Source organism: Diceros bicornis, chromosome 26 (assembly GCF_020826845.1).
Source record: "Diceros bicornis minor isolate mBicDic1 chromosome 26, mDicBic1.mat.cur, whole genome shotgun sequence".
NCBI classification, from domain to species: Eukaryota; Metazoa; Chordata; class Mammalia; order Perissodactyla; family Rhinocerotidae; genus Diceros; species Diceros bicornis.
In genome coordinates this window covers 5,949,977-5,973,823 of record NC_080765.1, presented here as the reverse complement: position 1 = coordinate 5,973,823, position 23,847 = coordinate 5,949,977, and the positions used below count along the sequence as shown (strand labels likewise).

The following is a 23,847-nucleotide window of genomic DNA, read 5'->3' as shown; positions in this document are numbered from 1 at the left end:
GACACATTCATAGCCCAGTGACTTTGCTGGGTGTTTCACCCACACATATATTATCATTTCTCACCTTCACTGGCCACATGAGGAAACTGAGGATTCGGTGGGGCTGAAGGAAACCAAAAGCAGCCTGGCTTTAGAGTCAACCCTGTTTCCACAAAACCCAGAGTGACCACCTTTGCAGGTGGCCTGGGATAGTCCTGGTTTACACCTGATGTCCCGACCTTCGCTCTCAAACCAACTGGATGACAAAATATACAGTTACCCTAAAGACCCCCAACCACTCTCTCTTGGCTGTTTACAGTTTATCACAGGCCTTTGTAGCCAATCTCAGAGACAACATGTAAATCTAACCTAATCCTGATGAAAATCCAGCTTATCACTAATAATGAACAAATGTGAGGAAATCTTTTTTAATTCCAGCATTTCTTCCAGAAAGCTAGCTAAATATTTCCTTTAAACTTGACTTGTTGATAACTTGTTTAATCAAGTCATCCCAAAGTGATACATCCCTCCTTTTCCTTGTGGTATTTTCCCCTCACATTCACAGGGAACATTTACACATGCACCCTTGTGAGAGTCAAAAAAACCTCAGTTCCCTGGCCTTCTGGAACGGCTCCAGCTCCACAGAAATGACCCAGTGGAGAGGCAGGAGCCAGCCTCTGACACAGGGCAGGAAATATAGAAAAGGAGTGAGGCCACAGATGAGGCCCAGCACACTACGCTTTTTCTCATTGCTTGTGGTAGCTGTTTATTCAACATTCAACAAATACTTGGGGAGCACCTACTGTGTTACTAAATCTGCTAGTGTGGGAAAAGGCTTGAACAATACCAGACACAGAATCAGCATTAAGTAATGTGTGTTATAATAATGCACCAGGAAAGGACTTCTAACTACCATAGTGTGAAGAAGCTAGTGGATCTCTCACCAAAACGTTAAGTATAAAAATGGACAAAACTGTAAAAAAAACAACCATTTCAGGGCTTGAGAAATCCATGAAAGGCATATAAAATGAGAAATTATTCCTGAAAGACTGCTAGAATTACAGGTAAGAATAGCAGGAGTCTCTAGACTTCTTGTCTTGTACTGTTCCATCTCCTCCAGTTCAGTTAGCACAGAAGTTTTAAAAGGGCAGGGCTGGCATAAAAACTATCAGCTTTGCTGCCAGAGAGGACAGACTTAATTTGGGGTGGAGGGTGAAAACTCATGCCCAGCAGCAAAATCAGTAGGAAACAAACAGGGAAAGTCCACAATTCAGGTTGCAATCCTGATTGGGGCAAGAGGAGAGGCAGACCAGCCAGAAATTTAATGGGAAGATACCAGAAATGAGAGAGTCGACGAAGGCTCTGCACACATCCACAGCCGACTGGGAAACTGCATGAATGGATAGAGGCGACCTAAGCACCCAGTGGAAAGTAAAGCTGAGGAGACTGAAGAACAGATTGAACTTTGATGTGGTTACCAACCCACACACAGAATCAAAGGTAGAGGGTAGAAATCTTGGAAGCTCAAGGTGTTTGAGCACAACCTGTGTCCAAATCATTGGCTGATCACAAAGGTATGCAGACAGGGGACAACCATCAAGAAGCCAGGCTCAAAACAAAGAGGGAGGGGGACAAAACAGAAACCTGAGCAAAGACATCAGTGGCCATGCACAGAAGGGGAGACTGATTCTATAGCTCAAGTCTATAAAAGCTACTCAAGAAGCAACTCCAGGGGAAAAACATCAGAATCCAAAGTTGTTATAATATATCATCAAAAATTCCAGTGTTTAACAAAAAAGTACAAGACCTGCAAAGAAATAAAAGTGTGACCTATACTGAAGGGAAAAAGCAGCCAACAGAAACTGACAAGAAGTGGACCCAGATATTGGATTTATCAAAGAATTCAATGAACTACTGTTTAAAGAATATTTTAAAACCATGTTTAAAACACTAAATGAAAATATGATGACAATGACTTGACAAATATGGACACTGAATACAGAAATAAAAACACTAAAAACCTAAATGGAAATTCTAGCGTTTTAAAGTACAATAACAAGATAAAGAACTCACTATACAGGATCAACAGCAGATTTGAGACAGCAGAAAAAAGAATCAGTTAACCTGAAGAAACGTCAACATACGGGCCGGCCCAGCAGCACAGCAGTTAAGTTTGTGCACTCCGCTTCGGCGGCCTGGGGTTCGCAGGTTCAGATCCCAGGCACAGACTGACGTACCACTTGTCAAGCCATGCTGTGGTGGCGTCCCATATAAAGTAGAGGAATACAGGCATGGATGTTAGCCCAGGGCCAATCTTCCTCAGCAAAAAGAGGAGGATTGGCAACGGATGTTAGCTCAGGGCTAATCTTCCTCACAAAAAAAAAAAAAAGTAAACATAAATTATTCACTCTGAAGAACAGAAAAAAAGAAAAATATTGAAAATGAATAGTGCATCAGAGACCTATGACACAACAGCAACTGTGTTAACATTTATGAACTGGGAGTCACAGAAGGGCAAGAGAGGCAGAAAGAAATACGTAAACATAAAAAGAAATAATGGCAGAAAACTTACCAAATTTTATGAAAAACATAAATCTACAGATCAAAGTTCCTCAACAAATCACTGCTAAACTGTTGGAAAACAAAATGTTAAAAGCATCAAAAGAAAATGGACTCATCAAGTACAAGGCAACAACGGTAAGATTAATAGGAGACAGAAACCAGTAGAATGACATATTCAAAATGCTGAAAGACAAAAATTGTCAACCAAGCATTAATTCTATACCCAGCAAAACTAAACTTAAAAAAAAAAAAATGAAGATGGAATAAAAACATTCCCAAACAAAGACTGAGAGAATTCACTGCTAGCAGACCTGTCTTAACAAGAACAAAAGAAATCCTTCAGGCTAAAAGGAAATCACAGCAGATGGTAACTAAAAATCACAGGAAGAAATGAATAACACTAGTGAAAGTAATTATAAAGTTAAATATAAAACACTGCATAAATATATTTTTTATCCCTTCATCCTTTAAGTGATTTAAAAGACAACTGTGTAAAATAATAATTATAAATTGTATTGTTGGGCTTAAAATGTATAAAGATGTAATATATACACAATAACCACACAAAGGAGAGAGGAGGAAATGGAGCTATGTGGGAACAAAGTTCCTATAGTTTCCTCAGCATTAGATCACTATTAACCTGAAGTAGATTGTGACAATTTAAGACATATTGCAATCCAAGAACAACTACGAAAAAAAAGAAAAAAAACCTCAAAAAATATAGTAAAACATCCAACAAAGGAATTAAAAAGGTCCACTAGAAAAATACCTATTTAACACAAAAGAAGGTAGCAAAGGAAGAAGAAAGAAACAAAAAAGACATACAGAAACAAAGAGGAAAATGGCAGATGTGATCCAACCACATCAGTAATTACAGTACAAGGACAGGGATTGAGTGACATCAGTGAAAATGGTAGAGCAACAAGAACACTGGCAAACATTGTCAAAATCAACCTTTCCAAAATTCTGGAAATGAACCAAAGACTTAAAGTAATCTGGGGAATGTTTACTCAAAAAAGCAGCTGAATCTCATCAAGAACAGGAAGCTTTGTAGCATTTTAAATTGACCTATTCCCATCCACCTCTCCTCAGCTCTGCAGTAGCCTTGAACACCAACAGCTCACAATTTCAGTGGAAATCAGCAGTCTGGCAGCCATTGGAGAAGGCAGGATGGGATTGGAGCAACTTCAAAGCCCCATTCCCACAAAATTCTCATTTGATCTCTCTGGTGGTTCCCTGCAAGACCCCATTCACAAGGCTCTATTTATTTGACCTGACCCAGACATCACCCAGTGCAAACAGCCTTTCCCCCAGGGACGTTTGTTGAAAACAATCAGAGGCTAATGATGAACACTGAAGCTACCTGAGGTAGTGGATAACAGTTGGAGCAAACATAGGTTAACCAAGAAACTATCAACCAACTTAACCTGACATCTCCAGAACATTCCACCCAAACAACAGCAGAATACACATACTTTTCAAGCACACATGGAACATTCTCCAGGATAAACCATATGCTAGGCTATAAAACCAAGTCTCAATACATTTAAAAGGACTGAAATTAAAGCATGTTCTCTAACCACAACACAATTAAATTGGAAATTAACAAATAAAGAAATTAGGAAAATGATAAATATTTGGAAATTAAACACTTATAACTCACTCATGGGTCAAAGAAGAAATCAGAAAGAAAACTGAAAAAACAAGCTGAATGAAGACAGAAGAAATACAACATAGAATTCAGGGGCTGAAGCTAAATAGTTCTTAGAGAGAAAATTATAACTTTAGCTTTAAACTTTAGTTTAAAGCTTTAAATGCAGCTTTAAACACCTATACTACAAAAGAAAATAGACCTCAACAATAGCCTTACCGTCCACCTTAAGAAACTAGAAAGAGCAAACTAAACCCAAAGCAAGCAAAGAAAGAAAATAGTAAAAATTCAGGTGGAAATCAATGAAACAGAAAACAGAAAATCAACAGAGAAAATGAATTAAACCAAAATTTGGTTCTTTCAAAAGATTAATAAAGTTGATAAATCTTTAGCTAGGCTGACCAAGAAAAAAAGCAAGAAAATATAAATTACCAAAATCAGAAATGAAAGAAGGGCTATCACTACCAAACTTTCAGAAATTTAGAAGCTCATAAGTGAATACTACAAACAACTTTATGCCAACAAATTGGATAACTGACATGAAATGGACAAATTCCCAGAAAGATATAAATTACCCAAGCTGACTCAAGAAGAAATAGAAAATTTCAATATATCTATAACAAGTTTTAAAAAAATGAATTAGTAATAAAAACTCTTCCTACAAAGAAGAGCCCAGAACCAGAAGACTTACTTCACTGGTGAATTCTATCAAACACTTAAATAAGAACTAATACCAGTTCTTCTCAAACCTTTCCAAAAATTCATTCTATGAGTCCAGCAACACCCGGATAAGAAAACCAAAGACATCACAAGAAAAAAATCCTCAACAAAATATTAGCAAAACCAACCCAGCCTAAAATGGATTATTCATCAAGAACAAACAGACTTTTTCCCAGGAATGCAAGGTTGGTTTAACATCCAAAGATCAACTAATGTAATGTGTCATATTAATAGAATAAAGAACAAAAATCACACGATCACCTCAATAGACATGGAAATAGCATTTGACAAAATATAATCCCTATTCATGCTTTAAAAAAAAGAACAGAAACTCTCAACAAAGTAGGACAAGAAGGGAACTTCCTCCACTTGATAAAAGGCATCTATGAAAAACTTACAGCTAAGGTAACACTTAATGGTGAAAGACTGAATGCTATTCCCCTAAGATCAGGAACAAGGCAAGAATGCCTCTTCAGTTCAACACTGTGCTGAAGGTTCTATCCAATCACGCAAGAAAAAGAAATAAAAGGCATTCAAATTGGAAATGAAGATGTAAAACTGTCTTTATTCACAGACAAGCAGACAACATGATCCTGTATGTAGAAAATCCTAAGGAATACACAAAAATCTGTAGAATACACAAGTTCAGCAAAGTCATAAGATAGAAGGTCAATATAGAAAAAACAATTCTATTTTTATATACTAGCAATGAACATTCGAAAATGAAATTGAGAATACAATTCTATCAAAATACTACCAAAAAGAATAAAATGCCTACGAATAAATGTAACAAAAGAAATGCAAAAGTTGTATACTGAAAACTACAAAACATAGTTGAGAGAAATTAAAGACCTAATTAAATGGGGAGACATTCCACGTTCATAGATTGGAAGACTCAAAATTGTTTAGATGGCATTTATGCCCAAATCGATGTACAGATTCAACATAATCCCTATCAAAATCTCAGCAAGTTTTTTTGCAAAAATTGATGAGCAAATCCTAAAATTTGTATGGAAAAGCAAAAGTCCCAGAATAGCCAAAACAATTTTTAAATACAAGAACAAGTTGGAGGACTTACATTTCCCAATTTCAAAATTTATTATAAGGCTAGTTATCAAGAGAGTGTAATTTTAGCATAAGGGTAGACATATAGATTACTGGAACAAAATTCAGAGTACAGAAAAACCCATATATTTACGGTCAACTGATTTCGACAAAGGTGCCAAGATAATTCAATAAGGAAAGGATAGTCTTTTCAACTAATGATACTAGGACAATTGGATATTCGCATGCAAAAAGGCCCCTACCCCACACCATACACCAAAATCAACTCAAATGGTTGGCTCATAGATCTAAACATAAGAACTAAAACTATGAAGCTCCTAGAAGAAAACATAGAAAAATTATCTTTGTGATGTTGGGTTAGGCAAAGATTTCTTAGATACACCAAAAGCACAATCCATAGAAGAAAAGCGGATGAATGCAATTTCCTTAAAATTAAAAACTTGCTCTTCAAAGGACGCTATTAAGAAAATAAAAAGAAAAGCCATAGACTGGCAGAAAATATTTGCATATATCATATATGTGATAAAGGACCTTTACCCAGAATACATAAATAACACTTACAACTCAATATTAAGAAGTCAAACAACCCAACTTTTCATTCATGTGGAGCATAAATTCCATTTCTCTTGATCTCCCCTTTGCAGTTAAAGATCACTGTTACTCTTGACAGAAAAGTTAGAAGTAAACCGGTCAAATCTGCTTCTTTGTCATCACCCACCAAGATTTCCAAACCTGTAAACTGTTAGCCATTGATGATTAGATACCTAGTAGCTCAAGTTTTTTTGAAATTACTGATTATAGCTTTTAGTTGTTCACCTACCCATTGTTAACTGCTGCTTAGGCAATACACTATGGGACTCCCACTAGGTTCCTATAGATAACATCTCCCTTGGTGCCTGGGTCACTATGGTAAGGGATGTTTGAGCTGTTTTTCAGGGGATGTTTGAGCTGTTTTTCAGGAGTTAGGACCCCTTGTCCAGTACAGGCCAGTTGAGACCACCAACCCATCAACTGGGCCTACGGAAACGCTCCACAAGTGACCTTTTTGACTTCAAGGAGCTAAAAACTCCACGCTCAGATCATGGTAACACCTCCATTTTGTGAATATGTGTTCTATCAAGAGGCATGAAGCTTGACTACCCTTGCTAAGATCATCAATTACCACACTTCTCCTTACCTCCAATTATCTATTCCCACACTTCAGACCGCCCTGCCCCCTTATCCCACATCCCCCAGTCCCCATTTTCAAGGAGGCAGGTCTGAGATTGATTCTCCCACCTCATCGCTTGGCTGCCTTGTGATTAAATCCTTTTTCTTTGCACACTGGTCCTCTCCGTGCTTGGCAATAATCGCGTGGAGAGCAAAACGACCCTGGTTGGGTAACAAACCTATCCTAAGCACATGTCTGCATCTCTGACTGTTGAGATACGCCGCCCTCCAGCTGCTGTCCTTTGCTGCCATCTTTTCAAATCTGAGTCAACTCAGAGGCCTCCTGTGCATCCTAGTGTGTGGGCCTCCCCTCCTCCTCCTCGCTCATCCCTGTACCTGCTGCAGTTAACACTTCCTTTCCCACTTGTCTACTGACTCCAGCCGGCCCGCAAGGTCCCTAAGGTTTTGCCGTCGGCTGTCCTAACATCAGAACTTCTGGAGCCAGACAGCCCGAGCGCGGATCCCACTGTACCTCCATCTACCAGTTGTGGGGCCTGGGGCCTGTCCCTTGACCTCTCTGAGCCTCCCTCTGCTCCCTGAACTGTGGAGACAATCCCGACCCCCGGGGGAAGTGCGGATGCCGCGACCCGCCACAACACCCGCCGTTTCCGCCGCTCCATCCGTGTAGGCAGCGCCCCTACCGCCTTCCCCCCGCGGGATTGCGGCCGCTCGAGGGGCGCCCTCCCGGAGTCTGACCCCACCAGCGTCGCAGCTTCTCCAAGAGGCCGAGAGCCCAGGGAGGAGCGGCAGAGGCGGCGGGCGGAACGGAGGGAGGGAGGGAGGGGGCCGCCCGCACCTTCTGGTCCAGCTCCAGGCGGTAGGGCACAGACTGGATCCTGCGACGCGGCCGTGAGCCGGCGCGGGGCTCGGGCCCGGAGCTGGGCAGCACGAAGGTGGGCACGCCGAGCGCCCCTGAGAAGCTGAAGCCCCACACGAAGACGCGGTCGGCGCGGGCCCCGCGCTCGCCCACGTACTGGACCACGGGCGCGGCCGCCTCGGCCTCTGCCGCCTCCCGCCGGCTCCGTGAGCGCCCTGCCGCCGTCCAGTGCCCTCGACCCGGCCCCAGGCAAGTCAGCCGGCGCCCCAGCCAAGCCCCCGCCGCCAGGGCCGCCAGCGCCATTCTCCGCTGCACGCCTCAGCCGCTCTTGGGCGCCGCCATCTTGCGTGACCCTTGACCCTACGCCCTGGCGGAAGCGCCGGAGGCCTCGTTTCCTATTGGCTGAAGGCAAAGACACTGAGGGCAGCCAATGGTTAAGGGAGGCGGGAGGGCTGGGCTGGGCTGGGCGGAGCCGGGGACGCCGTTCATCAGCGAGTGGACGGCGGGGACGTGGTTCTGGCCATGCTACCTAGTGCGCGACCTTCCTCCGAGCTCCAGGTCCACCTGAACGCTCTTCCCTCCCTGCGCAGCGCACGTTTACTAAGTATCTGCCCGGCTCGGGCCTGCGCACGGTGCTTTCCTGTTGCGAGGCCCTTTGCTTCTTGGCCATCGGCAGGGGGAACACTGGAGGGGTGTGCGCATCTCCAGGTAAGTTCTTCCCCTTGCCCTGTTCACTCCCTTTGCCGGTGTCCCTCGTCGTTTCTTACCTACCCTTGTTGCGGCCTTTCCCTGCTCCCATCCTCTACCAGGCCACTCAGTCTGTGCTCCAGCCACAGTGAGCTAGAGGGTAGCTCTTATTATTGTCATTCTCTGCCAAAAACCCTGCAGGGTTTCCCTGCTGTCTTCACAGTGCATCCATCTCCCTAGCTAACCTCGCCCCTTAGCCCTTCAATCTAGAGGCAGAGGGCTCCACTTGTGCCTTCTGAATCCCAGTGCTGTTTCAGGCCTGCCTACTTTGCACACAGTGCCTCGAATGCCCTTCCCACTGCCTTCCTGTCCCTGCAGATGTCTGGCAAACTCTTAGTCCTCTTCTGAGATCCAGCTTGAGAACGTCCTTTGAAGTTGCATGAAGGTAGGAACTTCAGTCTGTTCAGAAAGTCCTCACCAATGTTGTACTCCTAGAGTTTAGCATGAAGGTAGGATCTTCAGTCTGTTCAGAAAGTCCTCACCAATGTTGTACTCCTAGAGTTTAGCATGCAGCCAGGAAAAAGGGAAGCCCTCATGAATGAATGACGCGGATCTGGGGACCTGGGTTCTAGTCCTGGCTCTGCTACTGACTTGCTACATCGTGTTAGGAATTTGTCTCCCTTCTCTGGATCTCACCTCTGAAATCAGAGGCTTAAAAAAAATCGATACATGAAATGAATGAGGTGTTTTGACTTTATGGCTTGTACGATCTCTTGCAGCCCATTATGATCCATGATGGGCATTCCCAAATACTAGTCCCAAATGTTGAGGGCAAAGTCTTTCTTTCTTCGACCTCTCTTGCTTCCTTTTCTCTCTCTCTTTTCGTTGCTTGATACCTGAAACTAATCTAGTTTTAATCTACTCCCAAGACTAGTTCAAATTACTTTGTTGTACTGGAATGTGCCTTGTATCGTCTGTGAAACATGTTTTTGCTGTTCTGTGGTGAAATGTGGCTGATGTTTCACCATTCTGTGGGGCTGTATCAGGGAAAACTGATACAGAGGGTGATGAGGGAAAACTGACTGATAAGGTGTGGTAGCCAGGAGACTGCTCCTCAAAGGTCTCCAACTACAGGGAACATAATTAACCAAAGCTATGAAGTCAATAGTCTGCTGGGCTATGAGATCTATCCTCTGTTTGCACTGAGGTCATGCTTCCCTTGAACTGCTCCCAGTGACTGAGTGAGGCAGGGATGGACACTCAAGCAGACCTGGTCCTGGGAGGCATGGACTCCTCTGATGGTCCACTTGCGCTCGAAGACTCCTCAGTGGCCTTACCAAGCCTTCCTTAGACTATATAGCAGTGTAGGACACTTCTACCTGGCCTTCTCTCTCTCTCTCCCTCATTTAGAGTCAGACTTGCATCGTGGCCTGATGGCTCTCCCACTTTCTCAGGTTCCCCCACCCCATTTTCTCTTACAGAGGCATTTCCCCTTATAAAATCCTGGCCCAGGTTCAGGTCAGCCAGCTGTGTGAGGGCATGCTGTGAAAACCAGCAGGCCTCCATGTTGCTGTTTAAAAACACTTTCATCTCCTGCAGCTATAGAGAAGCCATAGGCCTGGGATTGCATCACGGGTGTGACAGTTACAGAGGAGGATGCATGTACACTGTTGGCAGGTCTCCTATGCTGGAGTCAGACCTTGATAGGGAAGGGGTGGAAACCTGAGATTGGGATGAGGCATTGGGGCCATGCACCTGAGAATATCACCTCTCCCTGCTCTCTCACTCCCAGTACCTCCCAAATTAAGTATCTGGGTATAAGACCTTGTCTCCAGCTCTGCTTTTATTGATAAAGCTGAGACAGATTGATAAAGGAGAATTATGTAAATATTATTGTATTTGTCAGGGTCTCCAGAGAAACAGAACCGATAGGAGACTTAGGCGTCCCATGATCTTCCATCTGCAAGCTGGAGACTCAGGAAGGCCAGTGGTGCACTTCCAGTCTGAGTCTAAAGGCCTAAGAACCGGGAACAACAATGGTGTGAGTTCAAGTTAGAGGGCAGGAGAAGACTGATGTCCCAGCGCAAACAGTCAGGCAGAGAAAGAGAGAATTCAACCTTCCCCTGCCTTTTTGTTCTACTCAGGCCTCAGCAGGTTGGATGAGGCCTACGCACATTGGAGAGGGCTATCTGCCTTACTCAGTCCACCAGTTCAAACGCTAATCTCTTCCGGAAGCACCTTCACAGACACACTCAGAAATAATGTTTAGCCAGCTGTCTGGGCGTCTCGTGGCCCAGTGAAGTTGACACATTTAACAGCATAGTTAACCATCACGATTATTGATATAGTTATGGGATATCTCTCTATTTATGAAATGTGTTATAATTTTACGTTGTTCTTTCATAAGCAGGACTGTCCTTTTATCTGAGATTATGGCCTCTCTGATTTTTTGGTTTTAAATATCTGTTCTTTTAAAAACTGGCAATGATGATAGATAGTAGGCTTTTGTTTGTTTTGTTTTTTTTCTTGTTTTTGGTTTTTGTTTTTTTTTTTTTTTTTTGAGGAAGATTAGCTCTGCGCTAACATCTTCCTTTTGCCAATCTTCCTCTTTTTCTTTCTTTTTTCTCCCCAAAGCCCCAATACATAGTTGTGTATCATAGTTGTAGAGTTGTAGCTCTTCTTTGTGGGATGCTGCCTCAGCATGGCTTGATGAGCGGTGAGTAGGTGCACACCCAGGATCCTAACCTGCGAACCCCCAGCCACCAAAGCGGAACACGCAAACTTAACCACTACACCACTGGGCCGGCCCCTAGATAGTAGGCTTTTAAAAAATCTTTATGTCAGAGTTAAAAATTTGGTAACTCTTGAATTTCTAAAATACTAAACTTTTAAGGAATATCCAATGACAGAAGCATTGGTTTGAGATTTGGGAGACAAAGGGTACAGTGACAAACTCTGCAGTGTGAACCACAGCTACTGGGTGGCGATGCTTGCCCATCAATTTTGTGGCTCCTGTTCACGGAGAAATAGGATCAGACAGCCTAAAAGCTGGTTTTGGCCAGTGAAGAGCTGGATTTATAGTGACAATCGAGCTTTTATGTTTTATTATCAAAACCTGCTTGGTTTTATATACTGGCTGTATACTGGCAAATACTTGCATTTTTGTCCAAAGTTTTGCAAGGCTAAGATGGTCCTACAGCAAAATATCAGCTACCCCAAAGTGTGAAAATGTCTGCTAATGTTAGCCAAGCCCGATTTTTCCCCCACCTATGCTGAGATTCTCCTGTGGATATTCTAATTTTTTAGTTACTTTAGTGTAGCTGAAATTGTCAAGTCTGGGAAATAATGAGCTTGTAATGAACTAGTCTTATATATTTTAATTTTTATTATTAACTTTTAATTATACAATTAATAGATGATGCAGTACCTTTGTAAAAAATTCATTGATTAACAGTTGTATATGAATAAAGCTAAAGACTCCTTTAACCACAGCTGTTGCTGTAGAAAAAATAATCTTTTCTTTTTGTTGTGTGTGTGCTTAATGAAAATGGTATAATATGGACCTCATTCTGCAACCTCCTCTTTTCACTCAAAACTACATTGGAGATACTTTTGTAACAATTTGCTTGGACCTTCCCCTTTCTTTTTCACTCTTGCATATTAGTATGAATAAACTACGTCTCCTTTGTTCTTCTTTTGGTGCACATTTGGGTTGTTTCCAGTTTTTGCTATCACAATATTACAATGAATATTCTTGTACATGTTTCCTTTTGCACCTGTGTGAGGGTATCTCCTGGATAGATATTGATAAACAGAACTGCTGGGCCATTGAAAATGCTCATTTAGAAAATTTTAATAGGTACTTTCAATGTGTTCTCCAAGTTGTGCTTCAATAGCATATGAGTGGATTCATTTTTCCATATACCCAACACCTCACAAACTTTATAAATGTTTGTCAATCTGATACCTAAAGCATATCTCTTTGTTGATTTATTTTGTATTTCTGTCATCTCTAGGAAGGGTGAACACTTCATGGTTGCTGGCATTTCATATTTCCTCCACTGAGAATTTGGCTATTCATATCCTTGGCCACATTTCTGCTGGGTGGTTTGTCTCTTATTAATTTATAGGAGTACTTGATATATTCTGCATAAAAACTCTTGGTTATGTGTTGAAACATTTTCTCCTGTCTTTTTACTTAATTTATGGTGCCCTTTGTCTTACAAAGTTGTACTTTGATGTTGTCGGTTTTATTAATCTTATCCATTAGAGCTTTTACTTACTGTGTCTTGTTTAGGAAGACTATTATCCAAGATATAAAGATGTTCTATAATATTTGTGAAACAATCTAATACTTTTATTTTTTATATTTAGATTTGGAGTTGATTTTCATGAGTGGTATAAGACCAGATTGTATACTTATTGAAATTTTGTCAAACAAATATCTGATTGTCCCAAAATAATTTATTGGCTATTAACTGACTTTATTAACAGATGTAGTGATTTGTTATGTCACATGCTGATAGATCAAGTAATTTACAGACTATAAAATGACTGTAGGATTTAGCAATGTGGTGGTCACTTGTGACCTTGGGTAAACAGTTGTAGTGGATGGTGGAGGTTCATTGGAATGGGTTCAAGAGAGAGGGAGAGAAATTAGAGATACTGAGTACACACAATGCTTCTTGATGTCAATCAGCTTTTCTTTTAAACCAATTAGAAGATGTGTATTTTGACATTTTTAACAAATGGTTCAAAACACTGAAACCTTTCATATAGAAGATTTTAAAGCGGATTAGAAAACAGTTTCCATGTTTAAGTTCTCAAGTATGAGAGTTTTATACTCCCATTGTTTTTGGCAACAAAACAAGTGAATTCTCATTATTCACTAATTTCGTATTTGTGAATTCTCCTACTCACTAAAATTTATACATCAATCCAAAACCAATACTCCCTGTGCTTTCCCTGGTCATTCCTGGACATGTGCAGAGTGGCAAAAAATTTGAGTTGCCTGAGGCACACGTTTCCAGCTGAGGTAGAACAAGGTGACGCTCTTGTTTTAATTCTCACGTCAACAAATGTCCTTTTCCTGATCTATTTAATTCTATGTTTTTCACCTTTTGTGCTTCTTGTTGGTGATTTTGCTCTTTAGAATAGCCCTCAAACGTAGTGCTGAAGTGTTGTGTAGTGTCCCTAAGCACAAGAAGTCTGTGATGGGCCCTATGTAGAAAATGCTTATGTTCGATGAGCTTCCTTCAGACATGAGTTATAGACAGTGCCATTGGCCAGGAGTTCAATTAATGAATCAACAATCTATATGAAATAACGTGTCTTTAAAGAGACACACATAAGACAAAGTTGTGCATTGAGAGGTTCCCAAACATGTCACGACCAGAGGCTGCAGAAACCTAACCTTGTGCTTCCCCTGGGAGCACTAGTTCAGTCTTGCTCATGCAGTGTCAGCTAAGAATGTACAGAACATAACTCTTCCAAATAAGGAGGATCAATGGTAACATAATGGAGATATTTTCAAACCTCTCTTTTAAAAATGATATCTAAAAAGCAGGTACTTTCTCAACTAATTGTTGAATTGTTATATTTACTTTGAAAAAAACATTTTTTTTTTTTTTTGGTGGGGAGGATTGGCCCTGAGCTAACATCTGTGCCAATCTTCCTCTATTTTTTGTATGTGGGATGCCACCACAGCATGATGAGCGATGTGTAGGTCTGTGCCCGGGATCCAAACCTGCAAACCCCAGGCCACTGAAGCAGAGCGCGTGACCTTAACAACTATGCCACCAGGCTGGCCCCAAAAAACAGATTTTTTAACAGCATCAGCTAGGAAGCATATCTTTGATAGCCATTTATAGAAAAAAAGTGTCAGAAAACTTGGGACACTTGCTTTTTGCAAAAGAAAATGTATATAGAACATATGTATTAACTTCAAGACAATAGTTACCTCTGGGGAGGAAAGAGGGAAGAATGAGAACAGTGCCTTCAATTGTCTCTGTATTATTTCTTAAAAAATGAAGTAAGCAAGGCACACTATGTTAAATCTGAGCAGAGTAAAAAGTTTCTATTATCCTGTTCTCCTTTTAGCATATTTAAAATAAATATGTAACTGGAACTGAGATGAAATAACACTACTGTAATATATGCTATTTGCTGGAGTGCTCCCACCATCTGATCGACAGCTCATGATTGATTGGTGATGTCACTGACCCCATCCGAAGGTCAGGACACGCTGTTTACCACCTATGGAGCTAGAGAAGGCTTGGTCACCAGCAGCAGAGCCAGAGTTACCTCGACCTACAAAGTTAGAGCCACATAGCACCAGATCCTGCTCCAGCTGTGGACTAGTGACAGCTCTGGCACCAGCTCTAGAGCTCAGTTGCGGCCAGCTCCAGAACTAGAGCTCCCTCCAGCTCCCACCCTTGACCAGCTCCAGAACAGCAACCATTTCCATCACTAGCTCCCACACCAAAGCTGTCAACAATGCAGAGCTAGAGTTGGTCTCAGGACTGGAGCCAATTCTAGAAGCAGGTCTAGCACCATCACCTGAGACACTCCCAGCTCCAGCCCCAGATCAGGTCCAGCTCCTGGGCCAGTTGCACAGCCAGAGCTGGCGGGGTCTCCAGCATCAGCCACAGCAGTGGCTGCAGCGCTAGAGCAGCTGCAGCACCGCCCTCATCGCCAGCAACTAAGGCCCGGCTGGCTCCAGCTCCACCCCAGAGCTGTCCTTCACCTTGCCTGTGAGGGAAGGATGTCTTTTCTCTTTTCTGTGTTTTATGATTTTTTATATTTTATGTGTTAAAATTTAGATTCAATAAAGTTTAATTTTTTCATCAAAGTTGTACAATTCAGGGCCATTAACTACATCCTCTATGCTGTGTACCGTCACCGTTATCTAGTTCCAGATCATTGCATCACCCCACCAGAACCCCTGTACCCATTAAGCAGCCATGTCCCCATATCCACTCCCCCAGACCGTGACGAGCACTGATCTGCTTCCTGTCTCTGTGCATTTCCCTCTCCCTGGTGTGGCTGTCCTGAGCACAGCCAACCCTCCTTTGGCCCCTCCCCCCCCAAAGCTGAAGACCCCTGAGGATGCCAATGTGTTCAGTGCCATGAACCCGATGCCTAATATGACTTTGACCTGAAAAAGCCCACCATCACCAAGGGGCTGAGGTCAGGCATGGAGCCAGCTCAACCCTCCCTCACATGATGTGAAGGGAATCGATATTGCTAAGGGCACCTTCTCATCAGCCCCTAGTGCTGTTCAGCCACAGGGTCACCCTCCCCAGGGTCTGGCTAGCTGGGAAGCTAAGCACTTACAGACTAGAGTGACAAAATTAGTGGGGCATCTTCCATCCAACCCGCTAGCCCAAGCCACTCAGGGGCAGCTTCACCCTGAATCTCTCCTGCTGCAGGCAGGACGCCTGCCAGTCACCAGGCTGTCCTGGCCTCGCCTGGACCACTGGCAGCTTCGGGTGCTTTCTGCTTTCTGGGATCCAAAGGACTAGCTGACTTTTGCCAAGGAGCGCTGCCCATGGGCATAAAGCTCTGCCCACACCTAGGCACTACCCTCTGTGTACCTCCCTCACAGCTTCCCACGTGCAGGTCACTGCCATCTGTGCTCACGGGCACCCCAGAGCACCTACTCACTCAGTGGGCAGGACTCTGCAAAGCCAGAGCTTCCATCCAGCCACTAGCCTCCCAACACAGAGTCCAGGACCAGGGACAGCTCTGACTCCAAGTCCTGTGATAGCCCAGGTGGGGCCCAGACCTCAGCAGCAGGGACATTGTTCAGGGCTCAGCAGGCACTCAGCCAGTTCCTACAGCTCCAAAGTGGAGGAGATCAACAGGAGCTTTGACCAGGTGTCCCCTGATGGCCAGGAAAAGAAGGTGACTGCCCTACCTCTTCTCCCTGACAGCAAATCCCCAGCCCTTCCCTTCTCGGTGCCCATGTTCCCCACCCACACCCAGAAAGGGGCCAAGAAGCCCAGGAGCTGGACGCCAGTCTGGGGTGCCCTGAGATCCAGAGAATCTGCTGATCATGCTGATCATTCCACAGTTATGGAAATTGACCTTCCCATGGTCCCCGATGATCTCCTGCATCAGCTTGGCCTCCAGCAGCACCTCTTCCTCTTCAGCCTCCACCACACCTGTAGCGGCCTCAGGCACACACAAGTGCTGTGTCTCAGGGTCTGCAACCACAGCTCCTCACTGCCCCTCTCCATCCAGCAGGTGATCGATGCTGCATCACCACGTCAACCTGGAATGAAGAACAGCAACATGAACAAGAGTGTCCTGGTGAGCCAGGCAGCAGGGTGAACTCTTGGTCCCCTCACTCAGACCTCTCTGCGCATAGACCTCTCCTGAATGGCTACTTTGACAAAAAGTCCTCTCTGGGCCCTCCAGGCAGCATCCCCATCCCTCACAGAAGGGAATGGAGGCAGCCTCCTCATGCTGGTTGGTTCTTGGGGACCTGGGCTTGAGTGGAGGTGGATAAGGTGCCCGCCAAGCTCCCTCCAAATCTAGGATCTGACCACCTGAGGCTCTGATGAGACTGCTCGTTCACGTCCAACCAACCTGTAGTGAGGCCCGACTGCTTGCCTGAGTCAGAGCCCTGTGTGATCTGGTCCAGACACCATCCCCAGAGTGCACCCCTCACTGCACCCCACCCCCACCCCAGAGCCTTCCTCCCCAAGGACTCTGCCAAGCCCTTGCCCCCTTGAAAGCTTGTGGCCTGCAGTGCCCCTCCCCTGGGCCCACATCCAGGATGGACTCAACCTGCGCTGGATTCAAAGGCCACCTCCTCAGGCTCCTGTGCAAGCAGAGCCTTTAGGGTCAGATTGACCTAGGGTCAAACCCACAGCTGGGTCACATCACAGCCCTGTGACAGGCAAGTTCATGTGGTATCTTCTCGGAGCCTCAGTTTCCTCCATGAAAAATGGGGTGAGTGACTCTGACCTCAGGAGAGTGTGTTGGGATTAAAGGAGGGAGAGGAAGGTGCCCAAAGTGCTTGGACTCAGGAGGTCGCCCAGCTAGGGGAGACACAACACAGGACAAGGCCTCGATGGTCAATGCTGAGCTCAATTCTGGTGAAAAGCAAGGATTTCTAGTCCCCTGTTCATGTCTGGACTTGGTCACTTAGAGCAGAATGACCTTGAATGCTGGGACCACTGGTCATCTATAAAATGGGGTGCGATCATTCAGCACCCAGGGGGCTCCCTAATAACAGTAACTCCCTCCAATACTTGCCCAGCTGGGCTCCCTTCAGCTCCTCCTACACCCGCCAGGGCTGCAGGCAGGGACTGGCTGGACCTTATGTGGCAGGGAGGGCGTGTAGAGGAAGAGGGAAAAGGGCGACCTGGCCTTCTCCCTGCCCAGGGTCTGTGTCCACCACTGTCTTCATGTTGCCAGGACCAGCCATGCATGGAGCTGGACCCTGGGATGGAGCCTGTGGACCAGGACAGTGAGGTGGGTGTATATTCAGTGACCCTCATGTCCCCAGATGTCCAACCTACCCAACTGCGCACCGTGTGGCCCACCTGGCTTGTGTGGGGTGTTCCCGGGACTTAGGGGATGTGAGGGTCACAGAGCAGTTGGCTGGGGAGGGTACAGACGAAACCAGCCATGTCAGGGGACCGTTGTGTTACACGTGTGTACTGGCTGTGTCACCCAGAAGTGCTGTCTGCAGGGCCCCTCTGTGTGCCTGACCATGGACAGGAGGCCTGGTTGCCACACAGGAGAGAGGCCTGTGAGACCGTGAAGGGATCCCCGCCACGCCCATGCAGGCAGAGATCCCGGGCCATGTCCGTGCTCATCTGGGCTGATGTTGCTCCATGTCCAACCCTCACAGGACAGTTGGGAAACTGAGGCCGGGAGAAGCAGGGACAGGCCCTGGGTCCACGAGGTGGGTAGAGTCCAGAGGAGAAGAGAGCGTTCCAAGCTCTTAGGCCAGCCTCAACACTTCCAAGGGGTTTGCTTTGGGAATGAGAGCCCCGAAGATCCTGGGGGAGCCCTGCCAACCCCCTCCCATGTGGGGCCCTTTCCTCTATGCATCCCCACGTGGACACACTCACACACACATACACACACACACACTGACTGCTCAGCTAGGAGTCAGAAGGGGAGTTCACACTGGGGAGTTGACAGGGGAAAAGAAGAAAGAGGTTGGAAACAGCTCTGCCATGGGGCAGGGGCATCCGGTCCCCTAACAACATGCCCAGGCCCATAGCACGAAGGGGAGAGATGCCAGACTGGTGGGCAGGGGGTCCCCAAGGTGCACAGGGGGGTGCATGGGTTGGGGCCATCCCTAGAGCAGCCTGCAGAGAACAGGGTCTGGCGTCCTGCGTCCACCACTCTGGGCCCCGGGAACTAGGATGTGACCCCGTAGCGGGGAGGGGCTACAGGAGAGAAGGCCTCATCTTACTCCTCTGTAAATTGGGCTGCATAGATGGGGTGACTCTAAGGGTCCCACAGGCTTGTAGAAGAGTCTATTGACCTTCGTTCTCCATCCATGACCCACTGTTCTCTGAGTCCTTGTAAAATGCATTCCATTCCCTCGAGGTCTTGCTGAGCAGAGGGCAGCCTGAGAGCTTGGGGACTGGGGACCCGGGCAGTGCAGAACATGGCAGAGCACTGGTCGACTTGTCTGGGGACCAGGGACAAGGCCATCCTTGTCGGAGCCTCGGGGTCCTCCTTTGGAAGTGAGGTGGAGTCATTGCTCTGGCTGTGGTGAGGAGGCCTTGTGAGTCAACCGGACACTCCAGGGCCAGTGGAGGGAAAGCGGGGAGCAAGAGAGGCTTCTGAGGTCTCTCACATCACTCCTGGAGCCTACAGGCCCTGCTCCTTTGTGCCCTGGGCCCTGGTGGAGCCACTGCCTTGAGGACCCCAAACCAAGTAAGGTGTGTGTTTTGCTTTCTGCTTTCCTGCCTGGGGCTGCAAGGCTAGGGCTGACCACCAGGGGTGTCCTGTGTCCACTCGTGCTCAATGCAGCAAGTGGAGCAGGGAAGGGACGCCCAGGGCTTGTTCTGGGTGTTCCCCTGTCCAAAGCAACAGGCACCTTTGAAGACTGGCATCCACGTCCACAATGGGAGCTGCTCAGAGGCGGGAGGGGGCTCTGAGATCCTCTCATGATTCTCTCAGCTACTGTGGCCCCAGCACTCACCCTGAGCAGGGCCCGTGTTAGTCCCAAGGGCAGTGCTGAAAGCACGCACATGGTCCCTGTCCTCCAGGAGCTCACAGCCTGGAGGTGGAAGGGACAAAATTATGAACAAATCCATGTGAAAAAGAAGAGCAGGTGCTACAGGGCAATGAAGCAGGGTGCTGGAGGAGGGAGGGCCTGGAGCCCCTAGGTGGCGTCTTAAAGGCCTTCTTGGTGACATTTGTGCTGTGACCAGGACAAGGGGAGCCAGCCCTATGCGAGCAGTGTGCCCGGGGGATAGCTCAAAGGTGCAGAGACTTGGAGGCAGAAGAGAATTTGGCCACAGAAGAGGTGAGAAAGGAGCCACTGTGGCTGGAGAGATCTGGGGAGGAGAGAAGGGAGGGAGTGAGGAGGGCAGGGCCACACCCAGGCCTGGAAGGAGGAACTAGCTGTCTATGCTATGTGACAGCATTATCCTAACTTAGCAATTATAAGAACAAACATTGACTATCTCAAGTTTCTGTACCAGGATCCAGGCTCTGTTCAACTGGGAGCCTCTGCTTCAAGGTCTCCCGGGAGGCTGGGGCTACAGTCTCGGTTGAGATTTGTTTGGGGCAGAGTCTGTCTCTGAGATCATTCACAGGGTATTCACAGGATTCAGTCTGGACGGGGGGTTTCAGGTCTTTTCTGTCTGTTGGCTGGGACCCTCTGCCAGTTCTTTGTACTGGGGCCTCATAGGGCAGCTCATAATATCTGATCTTGGTTCTCCAGAATAATGGATCAAAGACACAGAGAGGGAGAGAGACAGAGACAGAAAGACAAAGAGGAGAGACAGACAGAGGCAAAGAGACAGAGAGGAAAGATGGAGAGAGAGACAGTGAGAGACAGAGACAGAAAGAGACAGGGAGAGATAGACAGGCTGAGATAGAGAGAGATAGACAGAGATAGACAGAGAATGAACACAGGAAAGAGAGAACCAGGCAGAAGTCACAGACTTTTCATTAACTCAATCTTGGAAGGGACATCCCATCACTCGGCCCTATTTTATTGGTTAGAACCCAGCCACAAAGCCATTCTCCCTCGAGGAGGGGGGATTACATAGGATGTGTGCCTAGGAAGTGAGAATGCTGGTAGCCATTGTGGGAGCTGCCCACCATGTAGGCTGAGATGAGGCACTTGAACCTGAGTTAAACATAACAGGAGGACCTGGAGGGTTGTAAGCCAGAGGGAGATGATGTCTGAACATCATTTCATTTCAAGCCTCCCTAGGGACACTGGGCAACAGGCAGGAGGGGAAGTGCCTTTCCAGATCCCAGAGCAGACCCAGGCCTGTTTGGGTTGTATTCCCTACTGAACCCAGCCCTTTCTGTGATCCTTCCACTGCAAAGTCTGTGCAGGAGCTATGTGTGGGAGCAGCCCACTGGTTTCACAGGCACTAGAGGGATTTATAGGTCTGTACACCTGATGACACCCCTAGGAAGTAGATGCTAGAATGACCCCCACTGCACGGGTGGGGAGACTGGGCAGGCCCTGAGAAGCACATGGCTGTCCAGGGTGACATCATTGGTAAGAAGGAGGAGCCGGATCTGAACCCAGCTCTGTGTCATCAAGGCTGGGGCCCTGGCTGCACCTAGGCCTTCCCAGGGGCTGTGGAGTGGGCTATGCTGGTATAACTGTGTATGGACATGGCATGGGGTTGCAGAGGGGGCAGTCAGCAGCCCAGGGGGTTCTTGGGGAGATCTTGTGTGAGGAGGAAGCAAAGGTAAGGGGACCCCAGGCAGTGACCTCACAGAGCCCAACAGAACTAGGCACCCACATCCTAGAGACAGCCCCCAACCCAGTTCACTTGGCTGGAGACACTTGAGTAAGCATCATGTTTGCTTGCTGCATCCGCATGTCCAGAGGCTGTAGCCCTGGACAGCCCACGCTGCAGAGGTTGGGTCAGGTCTCACCTCAGACGCCTCTGGCCATTTGCCCAGAGGGACACAAAGATAACACAGGGAGGCCTAGGGCAGGCCATTCCAGGCCAGGCCGCCACTTGACCTTGGAAAGGCATTGCCATTCAAGCCTCGGTTTCCTCACCTGTGAAATGGGGTAGCAGCTGACCTTACATGGAGAGGTGAAGACAAGTTCACTGAGGTTGCACTTGGAGTCCTCTGCCCGTTCTAAGAGCTCATCAGCTGCTAGCTCACGTGACGAGGACAGCACAGGAGGAGAAATGGGCCAAGGGCCCAGATCCCCACCTGCCTGGCTGACTGCCATGGGACCAGATGGGGTGGAGAAAGGCTTTCCAGAGGAACAATGGAGTCAGAGCGACTAGGGCATGCCTGGTGGAAGAACAGAGTAAACAGAGGCAAAGGGCCCCAGGGGGCTTTCAGTGGGGTGACATCAGCAGGAACAGCTCACGGTCATGAGCACTTACCAGGGCCTCTGTTCTCCTCATGAGTTATCGCGTTGACTCCTCCCCACAACTCCATGAGGGAGGATGGATTATTGTCTTCATTTCACTGATGAGGAAACTGAGGCTTAACTAGACTTGCCCCCTCTGTGCCCTACAGAGTGGCAGAGCCGGGATTTGAACCCAGTGCCTCTTAGACCCCATGGGGCCTGCCTGAGAAGGAGGCTTCCCTGAGGCTGAGGGAGGGGCCTCTTGTCTCTGAAGTTCCGACAACTTTTGGTCCTGGTGCCCAGAGAGACCTCGTCTTCCCGAAGGATAGGCTGCCAGACTGTCACAGTGGTCCTCCAGGGCACAGGGTCTGAGAAGTCTCTCCTCAGGTTCCCCTCCTGCTGCCCTGCTGCCAGAAATATTCAGAATTATTTGAGGAGGAGTTGAAGAAGATCCAAGATGACAGCATGTTGCAGGTGAAGGAGGTTCTGCCCGGAAAGGACAGCTGGACGCACTCCACGCCGCCATCTAAGGCCTATGATCTGATGCCCTCTGACCCCACCAGAAATAAAGGCTCCTCCTATTTGGATCCTGGCTTATGGGATTTCATTCACTCACTCATTCATTCACCCAGTCATTCATTCACCCAGTCATTCACTCACTCATTCACTCACAAACTCATTCCTTCACACACTCATTCATTCACTAGTTCATTCATTCATTCATTCAGTTTTTCACTCATTCAGCCAATATTCTCTGGTCCCTGCTGTGTGCTGAGCACTGAAACTTCACCAGTGAGTATGACCCGAAGTGGTCCCTATCCATATGGAGCTCATGTCCACTGCGTGACATGAAAGAGGGTGGCCCCTGGGCTTAGCAGGGATGATGAGCACCAGGAATCCACTTCTGAAAATAGAGGCCAGTCATGCAAAGAAAATAACAGAGAAAAGGCATGCTTGGCACTTCATCTAGAATAATAAAATAATTAAAAGTTGTGAAAAATAAATATATTCTATATTTAACAAAATGTGGATTATAATTGCAAGTATGCACTGATTCCTAGAACCAACAAAGAATAAATCTAGTGTGGACTGGGTATTCGTGACACAATTTTTCTGACCAATAACAGCATCTCAGGAAACACCTTCTGGACCTCACCATTTTCCTAAGGCCTCTTTGACCCTCCAACGCTTAAACCTTTCTCCTTGGAAGCCTCTGTCCTGTCAGCCTCTTTGTCGAATGGCTCTTCCACTGTTCGGGGCCTACCCTGCATGGCCACACTCGTCAGTGACTCTCCACGTTGTTTGGACAGGCTGCCCGCGTTCCTCCCTCAGCCTCATGAGCTCCTGTTTCCTTGGCAAGGTTGGCGTTTTCACTGGATGATCACCGGGCATCCTTCTTTGCGGTGATTTGCATCTTCCCACGCTGTGTCTCCTCTGACGCCTCCGGGAGGCAGGCCTTTTGTCCCCATCTTACAGGTGAGGAAGCTCAAGTCCTGAAGGCTAGACAACCTGCTCCAAGTCACGGTCAGTGTGGGACCTCGGCAGAGTTTGGGTCCCCAAAGCAGATGAGGCCTTAGAGGCAAGTGGTTTGTTTGCAGATAATCCCAGGAAGCCCGA

At 46.6% G+C, this 23,847-nt stretch overlaps 2 protein-coding genes across 4 annotated transcripts in view; one reads left to right on the top strand and one right to left on the bottom strand.

Annotated features, from left to right (window-relative positions):
• RCC1L (RCC1 like) overlaps positions 1-8,343 on the bottom strand; it is a 33,037-nt gene extending 24,694 nt beyond the window's left edge. For 2 of the 3 annotated variants that reach the window (XM_058569206.1, XM_058569203.1), the window contains exon 1: positions 7,983-8,340. In XM_058569206.1, coding sequence (XP_058425189.1) covers positions 7,983-8,306 — 324 coding nt within the window. In that variant the 5' untranslated portion in view covers positions 8,307-8,340. Of the gene's footprint in view, positions 1-7,982 lie in introns of all 3 variants that reach the window. The other variant, XM_058569204.1, reaches the window with a different exon arrangement.
• Positions 8,344-8,645: 302 nt separating this feature from the next.
• Positions 8,646-23,847, top strand: part of LOC131422197 (odorant-binding protein 2b-like) — a 36,853-nt gene continuing 21,651 nt past the window's right edge. Inside the window, exons 1-2 of the mRNA XM_058569202.1 lie at positions 8,646-8,711; positions 9,069-9,135. Coding sequence (XP_058425185.1) covers positions 9,130-9,135 — 6 coding nt within the window. The 5' untranslated portion in view covers positions 8,646-8,711; positions 9,069-9,129. The remainder of the gene's footprint in view (positions 8,712-9,068; positions 9,136-23,847) is intronic.